A 24,431-nucleotide genomic window follows, 5' to 3' on the forward strand; every position below is an offset into this window, starting at 1 on the left:
GGGAATCGGACCCACAACCCTGGAGTTGCACACACCATGCTGGCGTTGCAAACACCATGCTCTACCAACTGAGCCACAGGGAAGACCAATGTTGTAACGACAATGTTGTTCCCTCCTCGGTTTTCTCCTATCACAGCCATTAAACTCTGACTGTTTTAATGTCACCTTTGGCCTTATGGTGAATGGTCCAATCCCTGAATGGTTTCCCTCCTTTAGATGAGGTGGTCATTAAAAAGTCAGGTTAAACACTATTGCGCTCACTAAATGAACTTGCCAAAAAAAAACTCCTGAACTTTAGACTTGCCATAACAAAGCGGTTGAATACTTATTGACTCAAGACATTTCAGCTTTTCATTTGTAAAAACAAAAATGCAATAAACATAATTTTCCTTTGACATTATGGGGTATTGTGTGTAGTAGACCAGAGACAATCTCAATTTAATCAATTTTAAATTCAGACTGTTACACAACTAAATGTGGATCAAGTCGAGGGGTATGAATACTTTCTGAAGGCACTGTACATATAACTAGGAATAAAGTCACATAATAAACAGTACCAGCAGCATATGTGCAAAAAGGGTCAATGTAGGTAGTCCGGGTAGCTATTTGGTTAACTATTCAACTAACTATTTATCACTCTTATGGCTTGGGTGTGAAGCTGTTTAGGGACCTGTTGGTTCCAGACTTGGTGCATCGGTACCACTAGTCTATGACTTGGGTGGCTGGAGTCTTTGACAATTTTTAGGCCCTTCCTCTGACACCGCCTGGTATAGAGCTCCTGGGTGGCAACCAGTCAAGATGCTCTCCATGGTGCAGCTGTATAACTTTTTGAGGATCTGAGGGCCCATGACAAATCTTTTCAGCCTCCTGAGGGGTAAGAGGTGTTGTGATGCCCTCTTCATGACTGTGTTGGTGTGTTTTGGACCATGATAGATGTTGAATTATGACTTGAATCACAAAAAGGTAGATATGTAAGCTCTGGGGTCTCATTTTCTGTGCTTCCCGTTAGCGGAGTGATGCTAATTGCCCACAACGTCTCCCTATCAAAATGACTCATAAAAAACAAATGGCTGGTGTGTTGTTACATTGACAACAATAACGGTGTAGGCCTAGATAACATGGCTGGGGTGCTCAGGGGGCGCTCTGTTCTTAATGCTTGTACTTCTGCTTTGAGGACTACCAAAGGGTTTATACTTTCAATGCTTGTCGCACATGCATTATGTATGCAGCTAACCCTCGACTGGTTCTCAACTCTGGAGTGTCGTATTTTAGCATCACACTTAGCTTGATGTAATATTTCAACCTGCTCCACTTTATGTGATTTCTAAGTAAAGTTGCGAATAGAGTATATTAGATGCCTTCCCCTTGCCTTGTGGCTTTTTGGATGTCGTCTCTGAATTGTTTATGCGTTGTTGCAGCCAAGAGACATTTCAGGCCATCATGTCTTGGCACTTATTAGGACGGCTCCACTGCCACATTTTAATGTTTTGATCTCATTCTCTTTAATGAATTGGGTTGTTCCGTAAAATGAGCCCCTTTAAGTGGAAATTGTGTACAAATATAGAATTTTAAAAGCCTGTTATATTTAATGAAGTGCCCTTTTTAATATAGACGACATGGAAAATTCAATAAATCTGACATGTCCCTCTGTGCATCCTCTGACTTCTAGGAAGTTTTTTAGTCCACTTAAATCCAACATTTCTCCAAGTTTCACTATCATTATAAAGCCCTAGTTATTTTGTTGCTTTGACAGTCATTTATGAAGATTATTTATGGCATGTTTTTAGTGATTCATTTTAAGGAAGAAAAAAAACCTGTTCCACGTTTTAAAGTCAACCTTTTTACGTGAACTGAACTCTTGTTTTAATATGGTGAAACTATTCCTTTTTAAGTTTTTTGTTTTTAAAAACAGACATAATAGTCAAGTCCTAGTGTAAAAGCAGGTGAGCTCAGCTGGTTCTACTCTTTTTGGACATTTTCTGGTGTTTTGTGATCAAGTAAGCGGTGTCGAGTTTTACACGTCAGACAGGCTAGACATTTTTTAACAATTACATTTTTTTGTGAAGCTTGCATTCAATTGCCCCGCCCTGTTGCACACAACAAGCCTCCATTCCCCTTGTCACAAAAGGATTTATGGCTGATATAAGATGACGTCGTCAACCCTGTTACTTTATTTGGCACTTAATAGGCACTTGATTTCACTTATTTAACATGTTGAGATGGGGGGGGGGTGCTTTTTATTAAGTTGAACGTGCTCTTTATGTCAATGTAATTTTTTTTTTAAATAAAACGTTTTTTCCCCCACAAAGTTACACTTCTCAAAAGGCATCCAATTGGTGGAACAAACCCAATTTGCATTTGGTTTTCACACCTTCCTCTCACTTGTCACTTTTTAGTCATATTCCTGTCAGGTTAGTTAGCCCTATTTCCTGCAAGGGCTTTATATCGGTTGAGAGGCTATTGATGTTCTGGGGATTATTTGTCTCACAGATGCCCAAATATACTGAGGAATGTTGTGATGAATATCAACATGTGGTGGTGTTGGCCCCTGCGAGCCAGTGCCATGCTCTTCCAGCTTCGATGAGAGGTGCCGTGGATAAATCCAAGGCGATTTCCCCATCTTCTCTCGTGTGTCAGAAGCAGTTGTGCGCCCTGTTGAGAAGCCAATTAAACTTGAACCAAGCCACAGTGCGAAGATAAATGTGTTTAGTATTTTGACTGGTTTGTGTCACCGACCTTCCTAGCCTTTTGTTAAACTGTAGCATAGCCAAGGTCTCAAGTTTCCCCTAAACCACAAAAATCCATTGTAAGACTATTTAAGATGTTAGCTATTGGCCTTGTTTTTAAAATACAATATGCGAAGAGCATCTCTGTTTTGTCTCTGGATGGTTGAGATTCTGGGTTTTTAGAGAATGCATAAGTGCTCCAGTCCATCTCCCCCTTCTCTCTCCGCTTTTTCTATCAACTTCTCTCTCCTTGTCTCCCGCCTTCCCGCTCAGACCTTCTGTGTCCATGTCTGCTCTCACACGCCTGCCTGCATCTCACACGCCTGCCTGCATCTCACACGCCTGCCTGCATCTCACACGCCTGCCTGCATCTCACACGCCTGCCTGCATCTCACACGCCTGCCTGCATCTCACACGCCTGCTCAGATTGTTTTTAGTATGAAGCACCTAGCTAAACAGTGCATTGGGAAAGTACACACACCCCTTTTACTCTTCCACATTTTTACTCTAAAATGTATTAAATGTTTTTCCCCTCATCAATCTACACGCAATACCCCATAATGACAAAGCGAAAACAGGTTTATATTTTTTTTGCAAATGTATTCAAAAAAATAAAATATAAGTATTCAGACCCTTTGCCATGAGACTTGAAATTGAGCTCTGGTGCGTCCTGTTTCCATTGATCATCCTTGATATTTCTACAACTTCATTGGAGTCCACCTGTGGTAAATTCATTTGATTGGACATGATTGGGAAAGGAACACACCTGTCTATTTAAGGTCCCACAGTTGACAGTGCATGTCAGAGCAAAAACCAAGCCATGAGGTTGAAGGAATTGTCCATAGAGCTTCGAAACAGGATTGTGTCAAGGCACAGATCTGGGGAAGGGTACCAAATAATTTCTGCAGCATTGAAGGTCCCAAAAAACACAGTGGCCTCCATTATTCTTAAATGTATGAAGTTTGGAACCACCAAGACTCTTCCTAGAGCTGGCCGCCTGGGCCAAACTGAGCAATCGGGGGAGAAGTTCCTTGGTCAGGGAGGTAACCAAGAACCCGATGGTCACTCTGACAGAGCTCCAGAGTTCCTCTGTGGGGATGGAAGAACCTTCCAGAAAGACAACCAATTCTGCAGCACTCCACCAATCAGGACATTATGGTAGAGTGGCCAGACAGAAGCCACTCCTCACTAAAAGGCACATGACAGCCCGCTTGGAGTTTGCCAAAATGCGCACAAAGTACTCCCATACCGTGAGAAACAAGATTCTCTGGTCTGATGCCAAGCGTCACGTCTGGAGGAAACCTGGCACCATCCCTACGATGAAGCATGGTGGTGGCAATATGCTGTGGGGATGTTTTTCAGTGGCAGGGACTGGGAGACTAGTCAGGATCAAGGGAAAGATGAACAAAGCAATGTACAGAGCTCCTTGATGAAAACCTGCTCCAGAGTGCTCAGGACCTCAGACTGGGGTGAAGGTTCACCTCCAGGACAACAACCCTAAGCACACAGCCAAGACAACGCCGCAGTGGCTTCGGGACAAATCTCCATCTCCTTGAGTGGCCCAGCCAGAGCGCAGACTTGAACCCAATCGAACATCTCTGGAGAAACCTGAAAGTAGCTGTGCAGCGACGCTCCCCATCCAACCTGACAAAGCTTGAGAGGATCTGCCGAGAACAATGGGAGAAACTCCCCAAATACACATAACAAGCTTGTAGAGTCATACCCAAGACTCGAGGCTGTAATTGCTGCCGATGGTGCTTCAAAGTACTGAGTAAAGGATCTGAAATACTAATAACATTTACATATTTCAGTATTTTATTTTTAATACGTTTGCAAAAATGTCTAAGCCTGTTTTTGCTTTGTCATTATGGAGTATTGTGTGTAGATTGCGGGAATAATTAATAATAATAATTTTCTTTAAGGCTGTAACGTAATAAAATGTGGACAAGGGGTCCCGAATGCATATGCCCCCCCCTCCACCCGTCAGTCTTCACAAGCCAGCTATGGTCAAGATGGATGTCCAGTTCACTGTAGCTCCTTTTCTATTAGTCTGCCGTAGTATCATGGGTAACCTTCTCTCCCATGTGTCATGCTGCACTGTTCATCTGTCTTATTGCCACCAACGGACTCATAGAATGTGACTGAAATTAGTGCCAGGTTTGTTTTTGTCTTTTCGGTTCTGGTCCGATTCCAATTAGTTAACAAGTGGGTATTTTATTGCCAATTTAAAGTCTGGGGAGGTGCCCCTCCTGTTGTGACTTTTTGTGTCCTTTATTTTAATCTGATGGATAGAATTCTGGTCTGCCTTAAAGGAACAAAGGTCATATCAGACCTATGTTTGTCTCTACAGCATTACTGCTGTCATTAGATTTCCTAACCTTGTTTTATCACCCATTTGGGAAAAAAGCCTGAGTCTTAATCTATTATTAGATTCTCAGTCCATCTTCTTTCCTTGCGCAGAGAAAGGTCTTTTGTTGGTTCTAGTCCAAGTTAAATGATGACGAACAAGGGATGTACTTGACCATGAGAGTTCGAGGAGAATGGGGGGGGACATGGAGGAGGAGTTTAAGAGCAGCACACAGTCACTCAACACTGGGGACATTAGACATAAGGATAATAGTGACATCTCCCACATCAATCATACCAGTTGACCGGAGCCTAGCGGTAATTGCGTAAATGGAATCAGTAGGGTGGGGATTTGGATTCTGCTCTGGGTGCCGCCCACCCACTAGAGAGGATTGAGGAGCAGATTAAAGTGACGAGAGGTCAATGTTAAAAATCTGGGAAAGAGACGTTGGGGCCGGGAATTCTAATAGAAATGTAAAGCGGACTGGGTGCAAAAGTGAGGGCCGTCCTGCTCCATTTGAGTCTGGCACGAGCACACAGTTGCCCTCAGGTAGACGGTGACACGTGTACGCGCACATGCGCGAATGGCCATTTCTGTGCCCTCACCGCAAATCTCTTTCCAATCACAGACCGGATATGCCTCTGTCAATGATGGACACGATCTTGGTTCCGCAGGACTATGACTGTCCACGGACGGCTTAAAACACATCCAAGGGATGTAGGCCACAAAAAGGGATTTTATGCTTTTCAGACAGCTTGGTAAACAATGAGGCTAAATAAACGGGAGAACATCAGACAAAGGAGCGAGGACAAGGTTGCTTCCTAGGTGCTCTCTGCTGGAATTGTTCTAATGCATCAAATTGCCTTTGTGCTTCTCCAAGTCAGACCTGTTTTGAATACATCCTTCAAATCCTCTCCTTTCACCAAGGGATTATATCTGGGTGTTCTTTTTATCCCCCCCGACTAGGAACACAACCAACCACACACAAAGAAACCTAGCACATCCTTTTAACCCGGTTTCACGCTGGCCCAGGCCAGAGCTGTTGTAGAGTCCTTTCTCACACCACAACCACGTGGAACCAGGTTAGATTTTAATGGGGTTTGTGGGTCGCCGAGTGCACCTGCCCTCTGTCTCGCCCAAGCCCCTCACAAGGGAATGCAGGGACCTAGCTCAGCAGACTCGCCACCACAACCCAATGTTATTTAAACTTCCATTATGGGTATGAAGTGGGAACTGTCAGTCCTCGTCATGCGGATGAGGGGGACCTATACTGTATGGAATCCCATCACAATGAAGAGCTGCAGGACAAACAGCTGGGCCTGCTCCTGTCACAGCCACGTCAGGATTATTCCCTCCCCGCAAATCTAATATGTCTCCACCTCTTTCTCTCTCCCGCACTCCCCCTTTTCCTTGGACCACAGCACAGCTGTGGATTTTCCAATCTATCACACTGCCAGACTCGTCCTACATTCTAGAAAATGACACCCTGAAATTCATTATTTGATTCAATCATGTATTTGGGAACGTAAGTGAGGGAGTTGCTCGGCCCCAGTCTTTCCTTTTAGATTAGCTTCCATTGGTTCCTGCCCTCCTGACTAGCTGGCTCGGCTTCATTTCAGGGCCTGGAACACAGGGCTGTTTTTGAGTTGCATTCAGGGACGTGAGTTGGTATTGGACAGAAGTCGGGCACGCGTTTTTGTTTGTGAGCAGTTTAAATTGAGTTCTGGACTTTGGTTTGGCCGGCTGAGGGCTGTTCCTAGTGTGTGCATGTCATTTGTCCATTCCTGGAACTCTAATCATATTTTATATCCTTTTCACTAGCTTTCTGCTCGCTACAATCCATCTCTAGTCATGCTGCTCCTCTCCTTTCTCCAAGTGCAATCTGGAGTTTTCCGACCTGCCCCCATTTATCCTGACACACGCACCACACACACACACACACACACACACACACACAGGTTGACTCAAGGCCATGTGACGGATACTCTTGTTATGTTCTCTCATGTACTCCTATATTGAATTCTAAACTGGTGTCTTGGAAGCAAATTTCGATTTGTAAACCTTGTGTGCGTCTTCAGATGTGCCAGTCCAATTGGATTTCCTTTTACAGCAATGCATAGTTTGATAGCAGGAGAGGTGTCGGAATTATGGGTGTCTTTTGTCCATGTTTTTATTCGGATTGATTCCATAACAACCCTATTACCAGTTTTCTCTTGGCTCTCGCTTATGCACTCTTCAGTCTGAGTTACCTTCCTCCTTAACGCCCTTGTTCCCGTGTTCTCTTCCCCCTCAGTGCTTGACATGGCACGCCACGTGCCCCTGTACCGGGCGCTGCTGGAGCTGCTGAGGGCCATCTCCACCTCCACGGCCTTGGTGCCCCTGCTGCTGCCTCTGTCAGGAGACCCCAGCCAGGAGGAAGAGGAGGAGGAAAGCTCCGAGGGACAGACGTCTGTGGGCATGCTGCTGGCCAAGATGAAGACTTGCGTGGATACCTACACTAACCGCCTCAGGTGGGGACTTAGACGGACAGAGTAAGAATTTACAAAACTAGCAAAGAATAAAGTCTTACTGCCCATGTAATCAATGTAAATTGATGGTTTCAGCTGAGCATTAGCGTTTCAAGGGGGTTCAAATCCTGGGCCAGCCTCCTCCCTGGTCTCTAGACCGTGAGTCATCAGCAGTAGTGAGCCTGTAGACCTGACCTGTGGGTCTGTGACCATCCATTATTAATCACAGCCCCAAAGTGTGCAGGAAGTCCATGTTATTCTGCCGCAGCAGCACAAATAACAGTTTGTGTAAAGGATCCTTAACCCCCTCCCATATATTCCCCCCCCCATCCAGCCCAGTGCTGAGCTTTACGCAAAGACCGTAGCAGGACACTTCAGAGGAGCCAAGGCACTCTTAACCTCTTCCTATCCTCTACGCTAGCTACACACATCCACCCAGTGTGCGGTATCATCAATATTCTGTGGGATCCCATCCGAGGAGTCAATATTTAAAGGATGTTAGCCGTGGAGACGTATCAAACCGTTCCAGCGCATGTACGATTCCCACAGACCTGCACGTCTCCTCCCTGGTGGCATATTATGAATTTAATGCTCCAGCTGGGTGTTATTTTTAGAAGGCACAGCCCATCCCTCTTGAATGTCCCGCCAACAAACATGCTAGGACCCATGACAGTTCTTTTCAAATGTACAGAAGAATAGCCAATCCGCCCTGGGAGACTCTGACAGACCTACCTGGTGGTCTGTACCCCTGCTGCTTATCAGCAACACAATTAGGATTACTGTCTGAGGATGGTCCCGCATGAAGCTGTGAATTTTGATGGGGGGGTGAGGAAGGAAAATGCCCTGCTATCGGCTCTGTCGGGCCTCAGCGATAATGCATTCATAAGCATCATATCCACAGGCATTACATCAGGCTGGACACTGAGGGCTGAGGTCCAGACACACTGAGAGAGTTCTAATGAAAGCTGGGCCTTGGGGCGGTTGGGACAGCTGGGCATCCACAGCGGAGCGTTAGGCATTCTCTTCAACTGTCTCTCCCCATCTGTGTCCAGCCTGCCAAGGCCTGTGTTGGCCGCCTGGCCTGCAATGGAATGGAATGAAATGGCCGATGTGGGGGTGGGGGGGTGACAGAAGACCTTCGCTGACTGTCCTCGGTGGAGCAGAGGGGCGAGAAAGGGGAGGGAACTTGGCAGCTGTCCAACTTCACAAAAGGTCATGTGGAAAGTGTCTTTTTCAGCCACCCATCAGCAAGGCCGCGGAATCCTTTCTCCTCTCAGCTCCCACAGCGTTTTTAAGCACAAGGTTAAAGGACTGTTTGCGTCCCTCGTGTAGTTCAGCCACCTCTGGGGTTTTCCACTTAACGCAGGAGTTTTGATGCAGGGACTTATTTTAACTCGGATGAAAGTAGGGAGGTTTTTTTTCAATGTCGGGTTTAGTTCCCATACAAACCTCCATAGAAATTGGTCTCTCTGCTTATCTAGTTGTGAGCGCCAAGTTATTTATGCTGCACGCCATCACAAAACTGGTTAAAGTATTCATGGCACCTCGACAGAGGAATGGTGTCCTTGCCACTTCGTTACGTTTGTCTGAACATTGGGTCAGATGGTCTATGCTTCTTGATTTTGAGGCTTCACTGTTGGATGCACACCCCTTTAACAGAGCATGAAAAATACTGGGAATGGGTATATCAATTTTGCTCCAGGATTGTGGCTCACTGGGCAATATGCTGCTTTTCAGATGGACACGGTTATCATCTACAGAACCGCCCAAAATGTTTAGTTGTTGCACTCCTGAGGTCCATTGAACATTTCTATTGCCATCAGTAATATAGTCACCTCAGATTTCCTTCCGTGATTGAATGCAATGCAAGTAAATTAGCAATATATGTCACTGCAGGCAGGGATTATGTTGATTTACTGAACTCCTCTTTTTGTTATTCAGGTCAAAGAAAGACAAGACAAAAGGCGTGGTGAAGCCTGATAGCTCAGACCCAGAGCCTGAGGGCCTGACCCTGCTGGTGCCTGACATCCAGAGGACGGCTGAGATTGTCTACGCTGCCACCACCAGCCTGCGGCAGGCCAACCAGGGTAAGGCTGGCCGCACACACGTCACTCTCTGGCCTAGGGCCAAACCATGCCGAGCAAGGGGACTATTAGTCTGGACCCTCCTTGGCTATTTTTACAGACATTTATTGTAATACGAAGTGACACAGTAAAATGTTAGCCAGTGCCTTTTTAAAGGTTGTCTGGTTTTGGCTCTTTCAAAGGATTTTCTCCCCCTCCCCCCTAGAAGTTCGACTGAATTATTTCAGCAGGTCCCAAATGTCTTCCCACTCTACATTTTTCTCGCTACCTCTCCCTTTTGTCCTGTGTGTTCTTGGGACAAGGACAAGAAAATGGGTCTCTTAAGTTTAGTCTCCACAAGTACAAATTCCCTGGGTTGTCATTGACTTGGAGCCTTTTAAGTCTCAATTTGATCTTAATCAAGGAAACGCGTCCTGTTTTAGGCCTGAACATCCCTTACCCAACTCCAACCCCACTCCGTCAATGACAGATTAAAAGTTAACCCGTTCTCTCACTTTGACGCCAAATAGAGACGCATGTTCTATTGTGGCCACCTGTTGTCCTCCGGTCCCCATGCACCCCTTCTGTCCGCGTCCCTACGGTGCAGGGAGACCCATAGTGCAGACGGTCACGAGAAGGACAGGAGGGTTTGGTAGTGAGAGGGCATCGGGTCATAAAACCCTCTGTCAGGGAGCTCCTGCCAGCCATTACTCACCGTTGCTGAAGAATGCTGCCTAGAGGGCATGGACAGCATAGAGGGCTGGACCGATATGCAATTGTTTTAATTCATCTTTAAAATGGCCCAGCTAAAGGCTAACGAGGAGGCGGGCGTTTTTAAAGCTCTGTTCCTACAGCCTAGTATTAGACTGGTTAAACTGGGAAACTGTTCCAGGAAATATTTATATCCAACGCTAACGTGCCAACAGAACAGAGTAAATATAGTATCGACGGCACGTTTTTTTTTAATGCCCCCCTTGCATTCTAAGTCTGGTTGTAATAGGCCAGTAAAATGCACCAGTAATTTAATGGGAGGTACATCTGTCCAGGTAGCAGTAACTAAAGCAGAGGATGAGAGTGGGGCTGGGGTGCTATAAATAGACAGTTAATTATGTGAATGCATTAACTGCTTTCTATCCCATCTCTCGACTGTCGGTGCGAAAATTGGGGGCCGTTTCCATTGTCATTTGTCTTGGACATGGTTTAGCTGTCGACAAGACCCAGAAGAAATTGGAGGGTAGGGGGTGGGAGAATTCCATGTTTGCATCTCCAACTGATTGCAGATTCATTCATCAATATGAAGGTGAAAACGGGAGGATAAGGAGGTGTGACAAACCCTGCCATTACCTGCGCATGCCATCATATTCTGACATGATCTTGTTGAGCCGGAGAGGAATATGGCTTGAATATGATTTTTTTTGTGTTTTCGATATTAATCGATTTAGTCGGCAATGGACTAGGTAGTAATATCAATGAAGCGGTGACCTCAGCAGTCCTGTATCACAGTGTGGTTTGTTTGTTTGTTTGTTTGCCAGTAGATTAATGTAAAGATGGTAGGTCTGGACCCAGATGCAGGCAGACATAGCAGTAAGCCAGGCTCTCAAACAGGGATAACTTTGAACCTGCCATGGTAACAAGGTTTTCTTTTTATCCTTCCCTCCATCAGAGAGGAAGTTGGCCGAGTCCTCGAAGAAGGCAACAACCAGACCCAAACCCATGTCCATCCTACGCTCACTAGAGGAGAAGTACGTGGCCATCATGAAGAAGCTCCAGTTTGGTGAGTGCTTTGAGTTTCTGTGCGTTTGTGTTCAACGTGTGGTGTACAGTTGGCCCAGTTGTCGTTTGGTAGATACAGTATGTTAGAAATGTGGTGGTTTCTTTTTAAGACGGAAGGAATGCTTAGACGTACTAGAGGCAGGGCTCTTCACTCTGAGGCTGGCTGTTGGTTGGTCCTTCCCTCCTCAGTGCACGTAATGCCCAGAACACAGCAGCAGCAGCACAGCCCCAAACCCCCTCCTACCCCTTTCTGAAATGATAGATAACGCAGTCCTGCCGCCTGTCTGCAGGGAGGAAGGTATTTTCTGTCTGTCACTTCTCATCCTGCCACGCCGTGGTTGATTACGGGACTTTTGTTGTGCCGCAATTGATTTTTGCGCGCGGCACACGTCTAAAGTAACCGCAAGTGACATGAATGTAAACGGGCTTGCTCTGGCCAAAGTACAAGAGCGAGACGGCGACGAGCCAAGGTATCAAGGCAGGAACCCCGGTGTGGAATATGATTAAAGGACATAGGGGCCATGTCATTACTGAATAGAGATTTACTGCCAGATACATGCGTACTAGTTCGTCCAAGTGGGAGGATATTTGCATGATATGCCAACAGGGTGTTTGTTTCATGCCTTTTATTCTTTGATGTGGAGTGAACCATGTGAAAGTGTTTAAACCTTCTCTACAGCAGTCCCAGTAGGGATCGACATTAATACCCGTGTTGGGTCTCTCCCTGGCAGACACCTTTGAGATGGTCTCGGAGGACGATGACGGGAAGCTGGTGTTCAAGGTGAACTACCACTACATGTCTCAGGTGAAGAACGCCAGCGACGCCAACAGCGCTGCCCGCGCCCGCCGCCTGGCACAGGAGGCCGTCACGCTCTCCACCTCGCTGCCCCTCTCCTCCTCCTCCAGCGTCTTTGTCCGCTGTGACGAAGAACGACTGGACATCATGAAGGTACAGATGTATACTGCCCTGTCCTCTACGGTCCTCTGTGCTGTACCATTTATACTCAGTCAGGCATTCCATTCTCTTAGGACTATCTTACACCTACAGTAATCAATCCACTTGATTTGATATTGTACATACCTTTCAGCATGTCTTTTACAAGCCCAATCCACCTAGCCTATCATTCCCCCCCTCCCCATTTTATACATACAGTACTAGCCACTCACATTTTACGTAATCATCTATAGAAGTGTTATCTGTTCAATGGTATTCAATGTGTTTATGAAATGCCTTTACCGGAGAGCCCATCTGTCTGATTCAGAGATGCCCTCAGGGCATGATGGCCAGCTGATGATGATGATGATGATGCTTGTGAAAGTGAGCAGGGTGTTGCCAGTACTGTTCCAGTCAAATGGATGCCGTCTGGGGCATTAAAACCGCAGGACTTGCTCTACTTGCGGTTGTTGCAGCAGGGGGTGGGGAAACGGATTTGGTCTGTTGGGGACTCTGCTTCTGGTCTTGATAGCCTATGGCTTCGCGTTCCAATGGCCATTCGGCAACTGCCGTCATTGAAAGTCTTACTCATTTATCAATGACGTTTAATAAATGGCCCTGACCCCTTTTCTGATTAATGGCAAAGTCTCATTTGGTAAATGTCAAAACCCTCGTCTGCTAAGGTTTCTGCAAAGAACACAACTTTTTCCTCAGCAGCACAAGAACGGGCCACTAGTTGAGAGGCTGGAGGACGTGGTGGGACATTGTGGATATCGAGTGACCCATCTGGGGTTGTTGCCCCCCCCCCCTCATTTCAAGTGTCCCCAGAGAGCCCCTGTCCTACTGGCATAGTTAAAAAGGTTAAATAAATAAAAAATACTGCCATAGACAGTGTGTTATCATTCTTTCACCGTGAGCGGTAGCATCAAGCTATCGTAGTAGACATTATTAGCAAAACCACTTGCTACAGTTTTCCCACCTACTTTTCTGGGAAGTGCACTAAAAGTGTTGGGTCTGAATGTTAATTTCGAAATCTACTTACCGCCTGAGTGACACTTGGTGCCCTCAAGCTATCTTGCGAGCGCTCTGCTGGTTTGGATAGGCATGCTACTCATACCTGACGCTGCTGAGACGGGTCAGTCAGTCGGTGTTTGACTCTCACCCTCCCCACACATTCTCTCCCTCTCTCACATACACCAACTATCTACCTAGTGTGTCCACGTCCTCTACCGTCACACGTCTTCTCGTATCTTTCTACCTCCCTCCCCTGGATCAGTGATTATTTTATTCTTTTTTTATTATTCTGTGTCTTGTTCCAAACCCACGCTGCCTGCTTCTCTCTGCCTCTACTCCTCCTCCTCCATCAGCTCTCTTCAGCTGGCAGCGTGGCCAGCTCTCCCCCTCCTCCCCTCCCCATTCTCTCCTCTACAGCTGGAAAAGCTAACCTGCCTGAAACTTCACTCAGACACCTTGTTTGTTGATGCAAGAACACAGGACACTCCCAGGATCTCCCCCTCTCCCCCTTCAGGGATGAAAGAGGATATTCACCGTTTTGATCTCACAATGTGACAGCTGTGTACAGCCAGCCGCACCCCCTAACCAGCCATAAGCCTACTCGGCTGCTTCTCTCCGTCTGTTCTCTCTGCCCATTTCCCATCGGTTTTTAAATGTTATTTAGTGTGCAGACAGTGATGGGGTTTTGTTATGGATACGTAGATATATTTTAATTTCGCCTGTAAGGACTAGCAGACCAGTCTGACTAGGCTTCACTGTGGCTCAGCCTCGGAGTGCCACTGCCAGAGGAAAACGGAGCACAGTGACGGTCATTCTTGCGCCTTAACTTCACTGAAAGCCTTGAGTTTCTAGCCAAACCCCATTCTATCACAAATTGGCGCACAATTGACCTACTTTTATAAACCATGTTGCGGGCCATTTTAAACTACTCGTGGGCCGTAGGTTTTTGGTTTGATAACAAACGACCTTGTTTAGTCATGTTACCTGGCTAGCTAGCTAACATGGTACCCCTTGGCTATGCACACATTTGGATTGCACAGGAAAAACAGAAAAGGGATATACCACATACTCTAAGAGATGCTTATGCCTACTCAATGTAATTCATTCTAGGCTAAATCTGAAGGGGAAAAAATCCATCTGCTCTTCCTTTAAATTCTGTTTGGTGTCTAACTTTTGGGAGCAGTGTGTGAGGGAGTAAGTGTGTGTGTGTGTGTGTGTGTGTGTGTGTGTGTGTGTGTGTGTGTGTGTGTGTGTGTGTGTGTGTGTGTGTGTGTGAAGGAGGGAGAGAGTGGGAGAGAGAGTAACGCTTCGATCACACCGAAAGCATCATTGCGCAAAATGGTACGCAGCATCATCTGGATATGTATGGAACAAAAGTTCAACATTCACCTTCTGCCAACATTTCTGTCAAGCCGTCTACGCATACAGTTTGACGCATACCTTTGATAAATCCAACGTATGCACTAGAGGTTGACCGATTAATCGGAATGGCCGATTTAATTAGGGCCTATTTCAAGTTTTCATAACAATCGGAAATCGGTATTTTTGGACACCGATTTTTCTTATTTTTTAAAAATATTTTTTTATATATATATATTTTTTTAACACCTTTTATTTAACTAGGCAAGTCAGTTAAGAACACATTCTTATTTTCAATGACGGCCTAGGAACGGTGGGTTAACTGCCTTGTTCAGGGGCAGAACGACAGATTTTTACCTTGTCAGCTCAGGGAGTCCAACGCTCTAACCACCTGCCTTACATTGCACTCCACGAGGAGCCTGCGTGGCAGGCTGACTACCTGTTATGCGAGGGCAGCAAGAAGCCAAGGTAAGTTGCTCACTAGCATTAAACTTACCTTATAAAAAAACAATCAATCTTAACATAATCACTAGTTAACTACACATGGTTGATATTACTAGTTTATCTAGCGTGTCCTGCGTTGCATATAATCGATGCTGTGCCTGTTAATTTCTCATCGAATCACAGCCTACTTCGCCAAACGGGTGATGATTTAGCACTGTCGTTGCACCAATGTGTACCCAACCATAAACATTAATGCCTTTAAAATCAATACACAAGTATATATTTTTAAACCTGCATATTTAGTTAATATTGCCTGCTAACATGAATTTCTTATAATTAGGGAAATTGTGTCACTTCTCTGCTTTCCGTGCAAGCAGTCAGGGTATATGCAGCAGTTTGGGCCATCTGGCTTGTTGCGAACTGTGTGAAGTCCATTTATTCCTAACAAAGACCGTAATTAATTTGCCAGAATTGTACATAATTATGACATAACATTGAAGGCTGTACAATGTAACAGGAATATTTAGACTTAGGGATGCCACCCGTTAGATAAAATACGGAACGGTTCCGTATTTCACTGAAAGAATAAACGTTTTGTTTTCAAAATGATAGTTTCTGTATTCGACCATATTAATGACCAAAGGCTCGTATTTCTGTGTGTTATGTTATAATTAAGTCTATGATTTGATATTTGATAGAGCAGTCTGACTGAGCGGTGGTAGGCAGCACCAGGCTCGTAAGCATTCATTCAAACAGCACTTTCGTGCGTTTGCCAGCAGCTCTTCGCTGTGCTTCAAGCATTGAGCTGTTTATGACTTCAAGCCTATCAACTCCCGAGATTAGGCTGGTGTAACCGATGTGAAATGGCTAGCTAGTTAGCGGGGTGCGTGCTAATAGCGTTTCAATCGGTGACGTCACTCTCTCTGAGACTTAAAGTAGTTGTTCCCCTTGCTCTGTAAGGGCCGGGGCTTTTGTGGAGGGATGGGTAACGCTGCTTCGAGGGTGGCTGTTGTCGATGTGTTCCTGGTTCGAGCCCAGGTAGGGGCGAGGAGAGGGACGGAAGCTATACTGTTACACTGGCAATACTAAAGTGCCTATAAGAACATCCAATAGTCAAAGGTATATGAAATACAAATGGTATAGAGAGATATAGTCCTATAATAACTACAACCTAAAACTTCTTACCTGGGAATATTGAAGACTCGTGTTAAAAGGAACCACCAGCTTTCATATGTTCCAATGTTCTGAGCAAGGCACTTAAATGTTAGCTTTCTTACATGGCACAATTGATTTTATTGATATATTAAGTTAAAATAAGTCTTCATTCAGTATTGTTGTAATTGTTATTATTACAAATAAATAAATAAAAATCGGCCGATTTTAATCAGTAGCGGCTTTTTTTGGTCCTCCAATAATCAGTATCGGTATTGGTGTTGAAAAATCATAATCGGTCGACCTCTAGTATGAACCAAACGCACTGCAACTGCCTCTGCAACACAATGCTGCAAGGCAAACGCAGCGTTTTCATTGGAAATTAATGTAATTCTGGTGTACCAAAATGCAATGAAGCTGTTGGTGTGTGGGAGGGAGTAAGGTGTGTGTGTGTGTGTGTGTGTGTGTGTGTGTGTGTGTGTGTGTGTGTGTGTGTGTGAGGGAGAGTGTGTGTGTGTGAGGGAGAGAGTGTGTGTGTGTGTGAGGGAGAGAGAGTGTGTGTGTGTGTGAGGGAGAGTGTGTGTGTGTGAGGGAGGGAGAGTGTGTGTGTGTGAGGGAGAGAGAGTGTGTGTGTGTGTGTGAGGGAGGGAGGGAGAGTGTGTGTGTGAGGGAGGGAGGGAGGGAGAGTGTGTAGGCTGTGTGTAAAGTTGTCTGAAGAGTAGGGTAAAGATGGTTTCATATAAACCTGGTGTGTTTCCCTGTACTGACACAATGAAAATACACATCATTATGCATTTATGTTCCTTACTACATTCCTCCTGCCCAATCACTGGTAGGCCTTTGGACATGAGTAAATCAGCTATTTTCTGCAGTAGCCCTTTCTGTTATACAGTAAAAAGTGCAGAGTTTCCCCTATACTAAATTTATAGTTGCCACCATTCTAATAAATATGATGGTAAAATGTTTTCAGTATATTTTTAAATGAGATCATCTTTGAGAACTAACGACTAGGGGATAATCTAAAATTCCAAAAATGGCATGGGGCCCTCATTTGATTTTATGAGTCACTCAGATGGCATAAGAACATTGCATAATCCATAGCAAAATGTGTATAATTGCAGGAAATTAGCATTAAAACAGCTAAATTGTCTCTGCGGCCTTTACAATTTGCGGTCGGAGAATGCTCCGTTGGCCACAGCCACTACCACGCCCCGCCACCCCCACACTAACTTTGCCACCGCTGCTATAAAAAAAAATCCTAAGGGAATCGCTGAAGTGTGAAGTTAAATTCAACGTGTTTTATTGAGTAGAGGTGTGAATATCAGGGTCAGGGTTTTGTGCAGAAAGTATACAAAATGGGAACAGGTGTCCTGTGGGGATGGGGCAAACCCCAATGTATCACGATACTACTCAGTATTGGGAGACTTGGCCTGGTATCACATCAATAATACAATCTTGGTGTTGTGACAACCTCATTACAATTTTCTAGCAGGTTACACAGATGTTCTGTGTTTCTGTGCATGTATCATTTTTTGGGTACCCTCACCAGTTTGCATCCCTGGCCCTTCCTCCTTGGTCTAGATAGTGTCTCTCTGAGCTTGGCCCCCACAGAAACTCTGAAAGGGTTTTTTGTTTTAAAAAGCCAGAGCCAAATGCTCTTGAAACAAGGTCTCGGTGCAGTGGGTTTCAGATCAGATTAGCCCTCCGCTGTCAGGGCCTTCTGCGAGCGGCTAATGCGGTAAATCACAGCCCCCCCATTCGGGCATGCCATCCTTGAGCCTGAATACCTGTGACTAGCTAATAACCCGCTACTCAGTGCATGTGAGCAAAGAACAGAGCAGAGGGGGAGTGCGGGGGCTATCTCCCCACAAGGTTTTCCCCTGTATCGATCAGACCGACCCACTTATACAGACAAAAGGTCTTTAGTTCCTGGTCACTGAAAGCACAAGTGTATTCCTGCAGAATTACCAAGATCCCTTTTCTCTTATTTGATCCTTTTTGGGATCTTCCCAAGCCTGTCTGTCTGCAGTTTCTTTTATTTTTCACTTCCTGTGGTCTCCTTGATTGATTAGCTAATCTCATTTTAGTGTGGAAATGAATTGTATTTCTATAATAGCCATGAGATATTTAGACACAAAATGCTGTCCTTTTGTGTCAGCCACATCTAGTGGTAATGGGGGTGTTGAAGAAAAAGGGGGGTAGTGAATTGTCATTAACCCCTTGTGGTCTGTGTGTTGCAGGTTCTCATCACTGGGCCGGCAGACACGCCGTACGCCAACGGCTGCTTTGAGTTTGACGTGTACTTCCCCCAGGACTACCCCAACTCCCCGCCCCTGGTCAACCTGGAGACCACCGGGGGACACAGCGTGCGCTTTAACCCAAACCTCTACAACGACGGGAAAGTGAGTCACATATAGTTACTCAGGGTTAGGGGGTTGGGGAGGAGTTGGGTCAACTGCCTAGCTTTTAATCAACAGTTTAAATGTTGGGGTTGTGGTTCGTTCAACTTTTGGCTTTCCACAAAAAGATGTCAAATTTGAGTGTATATTCAGCACCAGTCTGTCCAGAGTGATCCCTCTGTGGCACCATCAATCTGTTAACCTCACAGCTTGGAGTGGAGAGAGAGAGAGCGCTTGATTTGAGTAGCCTTCCCTTCACAATAGTTATTTTCGGTATGTTGCCAAAATGAAAAAGAAGCTCACTATTCCCCCTCCCCCGGTGAAAAACCGTGAAGGTGCTGGAGCCTGCCTCATCTGTTCTTCCTCATTAGGAAGGCTCTGACAAGGAACATCTATTTTCATAATGGAAGGAGACAGCTGCTCTAAGAATTACTGTGTGCTTTCTACAGCAGAGGTAGCACTCTGGTGAGGAGGCCCGGGCAAACTGCTTCTCAGCTTTCCCTCGGAATGAGGGGTGGATGGGTAGGAGGGAGGGATCTTTACCTGACCGTCAGTCTCTTGTCTTCAACCCTTGATCTGTTTCTGTCTTCTCCAGGTGTGTTTAAGTATCCTCAACACCTGGCATGGGAGACCAGAGGAGAAATGGAACCCTCAGACCTCTAGCTTTTTACAGGTGAGACACAAATCCACTGGACTTATACCTCCACCACCCTTTCGTGGGTCTGTGTTTGTTTGTTTCTGCCGTCAAAACCCAAGTCCATCTCCATCAGTCGCTGGTGATGTTTGATCATCAGCCTGTGTCTGTGACCACAGGGTGTGTATTAGTAGGTGACTGTTTTGACAGATGCCGTGAAGGATCCTCCATACTGTACAGCCATTAAGAGTTTATGTTGGTGTGTGTGTTGTTTTTTACATTTATTTAACCATTATTTAACTAGGCAAGTCAGTTAAGAACAAATTCTTATTTACAATGACGGCCTACCCCGGATGACGCTGGGCCAATTGTGCGCCTCCCTATGGGACTACCAATCACGGCCGGTTGTGTTACAGCCTGGAATTGAACCAGAGTCTGTAGTGACGCCTCTAGCACTGAAAAGCAGTGCCTTAGACCGCTGCACCACTTGGGAGCCCGAGGCAATGCCATCTCAACACCCTATCACTAGTAGTGCACTTGCTCTATATGCAAAATGGGGTGACATGATTGTCTGAAGTAGTACACTGTATATGGAATATGATGTCATTAGAGCAACAACCCTTGGGTCGGAATGGACAAAAGTACCCGCAAAACACCAGTCTCAACGTCAACAGTGAAGAGGCGACTCCGGGATGCTGGCCTTCTAGGCAGAATTGCAAAGAAAAAGCCATTTCTCAGACTGGCCAATAAAAAATAAAATATTAAAGATGGGCAAAAGAACACACACTGGACAGAGGAACTCTGCCTAGAAGGCCAGCATCCCGGAGTCGCCTCTTCACTGTTGACGTTGAGACTGGTGTTTTGCGGGTACTATTTAATGAAGCTGCCAGTTGAGGACTTGTGAGACGTCTGTTTCTCAAACTAGACACTAATGTACTTGTCCTCTTGCTCAGTTGTACACTGGGGCCTCCCACTCCTCTTTCTATTATGGTATGAGCCAGTTTGCGCTGTTCTGTGAAGGTAGTAGTACACAGCGTTGTACCAGATCTTCAGTTTCCCGGCAATTTCTCGCATGGAATAGCCTTCATTTCTCAGAACAAGTTTCAGAAGAAAGGTCTTTGTTTCTGACCATTTTGAGCCTGTAATCGAACCCACAAATGCTGATACTCAACTAGTCTAAAGAAGGCCAGTTTTATTGCTTCTTTAATCATAACAGTTTTCAGCTGTGCTAACATAATTGCAAAAGGGTTTTCTAATGATCAATTAGCCTTTTAAAATGATGAACTTGGATTAGCTAACACAACGTGCCATTGGAACACAGGAGTGATGGTTGCTGATAATGGGCCTCTGTACGCCTATGTAGATATTCCATAAAAACAGCCATTTCCAGCTACAATAGTCAATTACAACATTAACGATGTCTACACTGTATTTCTGATCATTTTGATGTTCATTTAATGGACAAAAAATGTGCTTTTCTTTAAAAAACAAGGACATTTAAGTGACCACAAACTTTTGAACGGTAGTGTATATGGAGCAGAAAAGCTGTAAAAAAAAGAAATGAAGATATTTGTCATTTTCTGTGGATATTGATCTGGCAACAAGCCTAGCTAGAGTCCTTTAGAAATGGTTCCCTTTTCTAATTCCCTCATTTTCAGGGTTGGAGAGTTCATAGAGATGTCTCTATTGATTATCATTCTAGTTGGTGTCTGCCAGATCAATAATGGAAATAGCAGGCTGAATGGCGACATGGTGGAATCAAGTCAAAATCAGCCGGCCCTGATAATGGTCCTGATATCTAGTTGCGGTGAGCAGGTTGGGGAAGGGTGGGGGCTAGTAGCGTGTAGAAAGGGCACCAGGGTCAGAGTTAGTAGACAGTGTCCCTTGGCAGTCATACAGTATCAATTTCTTCATCCCCACTGATGGTTGAGGTAAGGATTGGGGTAATCTACATCTATTGTTAGGCTGACAGCTACTTGACCATCAGGGTACAACGTAGAGTGTTGTCCAGCTTGGCCTGGCAGACGGGCAGGCAGCCGTCCAGCTAGTGTCTGGCTCTGTGGGTTAATATATGCTTGGCGGTGTGATGGAGCGAGCCGTGTACCCAGTCTCCTTGAGACAGCCCAGGGTATTAATTGAATTGTTAATAAAGATATATTGAAGGAGGGTGAAAAATCATGCTTTTGTCTGACGTTCCCTTAGTGTCCCCCATGCATTCTGCTGCGTTGCTCATTGTGGTCTCTGCAATGTTCTCACCTATCCCCTTGCTTTTGTCTCCTCCAACTTTTCTTGCTCTCTTATCGCTCTTGCTCCCCATCCTCTCTCTTTCTCCCCACACAACCCTCTTCGGTAACCTCCCCACAAGTGGCTGTATGTGTATTTTGTAATGATAAAAAATATTCCATTAATCTCTCTCCTCCCCCTCTCTACAGGTGCTGGTATCGGTGCAGTCTCTGATCCTGGTGTCGGAGCCCTACTTCAACGAGCCGGGCTACGAGCGTTCACGCGGAACCCCCAGCGGCACGCAGAGCTCCCGCGAGTACGACGGAAACATCCGTCAGGCCTCCGTCAAGTGGGCCATGCTGGAGCAGTTACGCAACCCCTCGCCTTGCTTCAAAGAGGTGAGAGGTTAAATCTCTCCCCCCCCAATGACATTCTACAGTGGCTCACCCTTTCGTACATACAGTTAGGCTACCCCGCAGCTTTCCTGACACCTTAACCTGGCCCACGCCAGTGTTTAACGGCTCTCAATTCTACTGTAGTATCTTTCTTTGTAATGATAAAGCATTACGCTCACCATGCTCCCCTGTTACAGTAACAACCAGCCTCTGCACAAAAAAAGAACCCGGCAGATTAAGGACAAGAAATTGTCTCCTTTGGGACGATATTAGGACAGTGGCAGATAATAAATTCACTGTTTTCTATTTTCCAGGTAGATAATATCGCTTGTTTTTAATTTCCTCCTGTCCTTGACACGGGCCTTGCAGGCTGATAGCGTGGCAGATAGCGATCAGTCACCAGCTCTGCTTAGAGAGAAGGGGGAGGGAGGGGAAGATGGTGCGTAGAACGAGAGGGCGGGGTGGTAGTGAGAAGCATAGGGAGGTTGGGAGGGGAAGAGGGCCGGGGTCTAGGGAAAGAGTGAAGCAGAGGGAGTTTGGGAGGTAGAGAGAGGAATGGGAAGATGGAGGGACAGAGTGAAGCAGAGGGAGGCAGAGAGGAATGGGAGATGGTGCGGGGGAGGCGGGAAAGAGTGAAACAGAGGGAGGTCGGGAGGTAGAGAGCAGTAGAAAAAGAGAGGAGAGAGAGGTGTTTCTAATGAATTCCTCCAGGCTGGGGAGGCGGGTGTCAGCGCCTCATAAGCCCCTGTGTGGGTGCTGCTGTCTGATGGCGGGAACTAAGGGACCACAGACAGATAAACACCGCTCCAGTTTGGCTCCTAACGCGCTATATGGAATCACTCACCCTGCGAACAGGTAGAAGTCAGCCTCCGATATTCCACTCACTCTGTTGCTTCTATCTCTGTCTGTCACACTGTAGCTCATGGGAGCTTCATGACACAGCAACAAATAACTTCTTCATAATGCCATTGTCATTGGCTTTGCTTTGTTGTTCACCTGTGTGTGTGCACGCGCGCACACAGCCAACATCGATTAAAATATTGGATTCTGCTAATGTAGTCCTGGATGAAGACACGGAATTAAATTAAGATCCCAGATGCTTGCTACTCTGCCAAGCAACCTCCGCTTTGCCAAACAGTAATGTATTTTCCGGTCTCTCTCTACCTGCAATCAGAAAAGAGAGGACGTCTGTCTGTGGGTCTCAACCTGAGCCTCCGGACCAATGTTTTCCTTCAACTAGACATCATTTAGCAGGCCGTCAGACGCTGGTGATTAGCCCTGTTAGCTGGCCAGGCTGGGAGACAGAGTGGGGATGTGGACTTTTGGACAGCACCGCCATGTCCTTTCTGTCATTTGTATAGAGAGACCGGGAGGGAAGCCAGACTGAAATATTATGGGGGCTAGTCCGTGTTACCCCATTTTATAGATATAGAACCATACCCGTCTCCCCCGAAAAATAGATTTACGGAATTACCTAGAGAAATGCATCAAACCAGGGGAATACATTGACAGAGAAGAATCAGATGTATAGTTTGGGGAATAGTTAAAGACAATTGGTCTCCATGTTTAAGTTGGTCTATTGAGGTAGAGGTACTGTTGGAGTACATTGTCTGTGTGTTCCTGGGCACACAGCCAAACTCGTGTCACCAGCTCCCAGTAGTATTCCATGCTCTGTGTTAGAAGGGTGGCGTTTTTCTTTTTCGCGTCCCAGGGTGAAAATCATCAGCTGTAGCATGGTAGCAGCCTTTGTAATAAAACAGGGTTCTGACATCAGTGGCTCAATATGAAATGGACCATGGGACCTGGGAAAACCAGCATGCCTCTACAATACTGCCCAAGTGCCCTCCTAAAATTCAATTAGGCTCATGTGACACTCCTGAGTTTCCCTTTTCCTGTCTAAGCCCATGGCGGAGACAGACGGAAATACTTTCTGCAAACATTGGCGAGCTATACTGCCCTACACAGGCGAAATGCAGAAACTATAAATTTAGTCAAGTCTTTGATCTGTTGTAATGGCCAGGTATATTATCTGATTAATGTGACATTTTGTTTCTTGACACAAAAAGAAGCCAGTCGTTCAGAAAACATCATGACGTACCAGAAATTACTTTCTGTCAGATTTTGCAGTTACATTTTTTGACTTACTTTGCCTTTGTAGGAAGTACAGTTGTGGCACACACACATACAGTACTATCGTCTCCGTTTTGATGGCGCCGCAAGCTCAGCGTGGTCTCTTTCCGATCTCATGTGAACCGTGAAAGCGGTGACACCACAGACATTTTATTTTTGGGGCCGGGGGATTATGCGTGAGATTTCCAAAGTTTTTATGCCCTATTTATAGTCTGAGATGGAGAATAAGAAGCAACCTTGAATAATGCAGCAGGAGATTGTCAGGTGGTGTTAGGAACAACAGGTCGGCCGCTGAAATATAGTTCCCAGTGAGTGTGAGAGCCGAGGGGTG

At 45.7% G+C, this 24,431-nt stretch overlaps 1 protein-coding gene across 15 annotated transcripts in view; it reads left to right on the forward strand.

The window, feature by feature from the left end:
- LOC115153168 (baculoviral IAP repeat-containing protein 6) overlaps positions 1-24,431 on the forward strand; it is a 144,957-nt gene that overhangs the window by 105,888 nt on the left and 14,638 nt on the right. For 12 of the 15 annotated variants that reach the window (XM_029698294.1, XM_029698297.1, XM_029698292.1 and 9 more), the window contains 7 exons: positions 7,367-7,604; positions 9,522-9,667; positions 11,307-11,417; positions 12,148-12,365; positions 18,560-18,721; positions 19,314-19,391; positions 21,785-21,973. In XM_029698294.1, coding sequence (XP_029554154.1) covers positions 7,367-7,604; positions 9,522-9,667; positions 11,307-11,417; positions 12,148-12,365; positions 18,560-18,721; positions 19,314-19,391; positions 21,785-21,973 — 1,142 coding nt within the window. The remainder of the gene's footprint in view (positions 1-7,366; positions 7,605-9,521; positions 9,668-11,306; positions 11,418-12,147; positions 12,366-18,559; positions 18,722-19,313; positions 19,392-21,784; positions 21,974-24,431) is intronic. The other 3 variants (XM_029698296.1, XM_029698301.1, XM_029698304.1) reach the window with 1 other exon arrangement.

Source organism: Salmo trutta, chromosome 18 (genome assembly GCF_901001165.1).
Source record: "Salmo trutta chromosome 18, fSalTru1.1, whole genome shotgun sequence".
NCBI classification, from domain to species: domain Eukaryota; kingdom Metazoa; phylum Chordata; class Actinopteri; order Salmoniformes; family Salmonidae; genus Salmo; species Salmo trutta.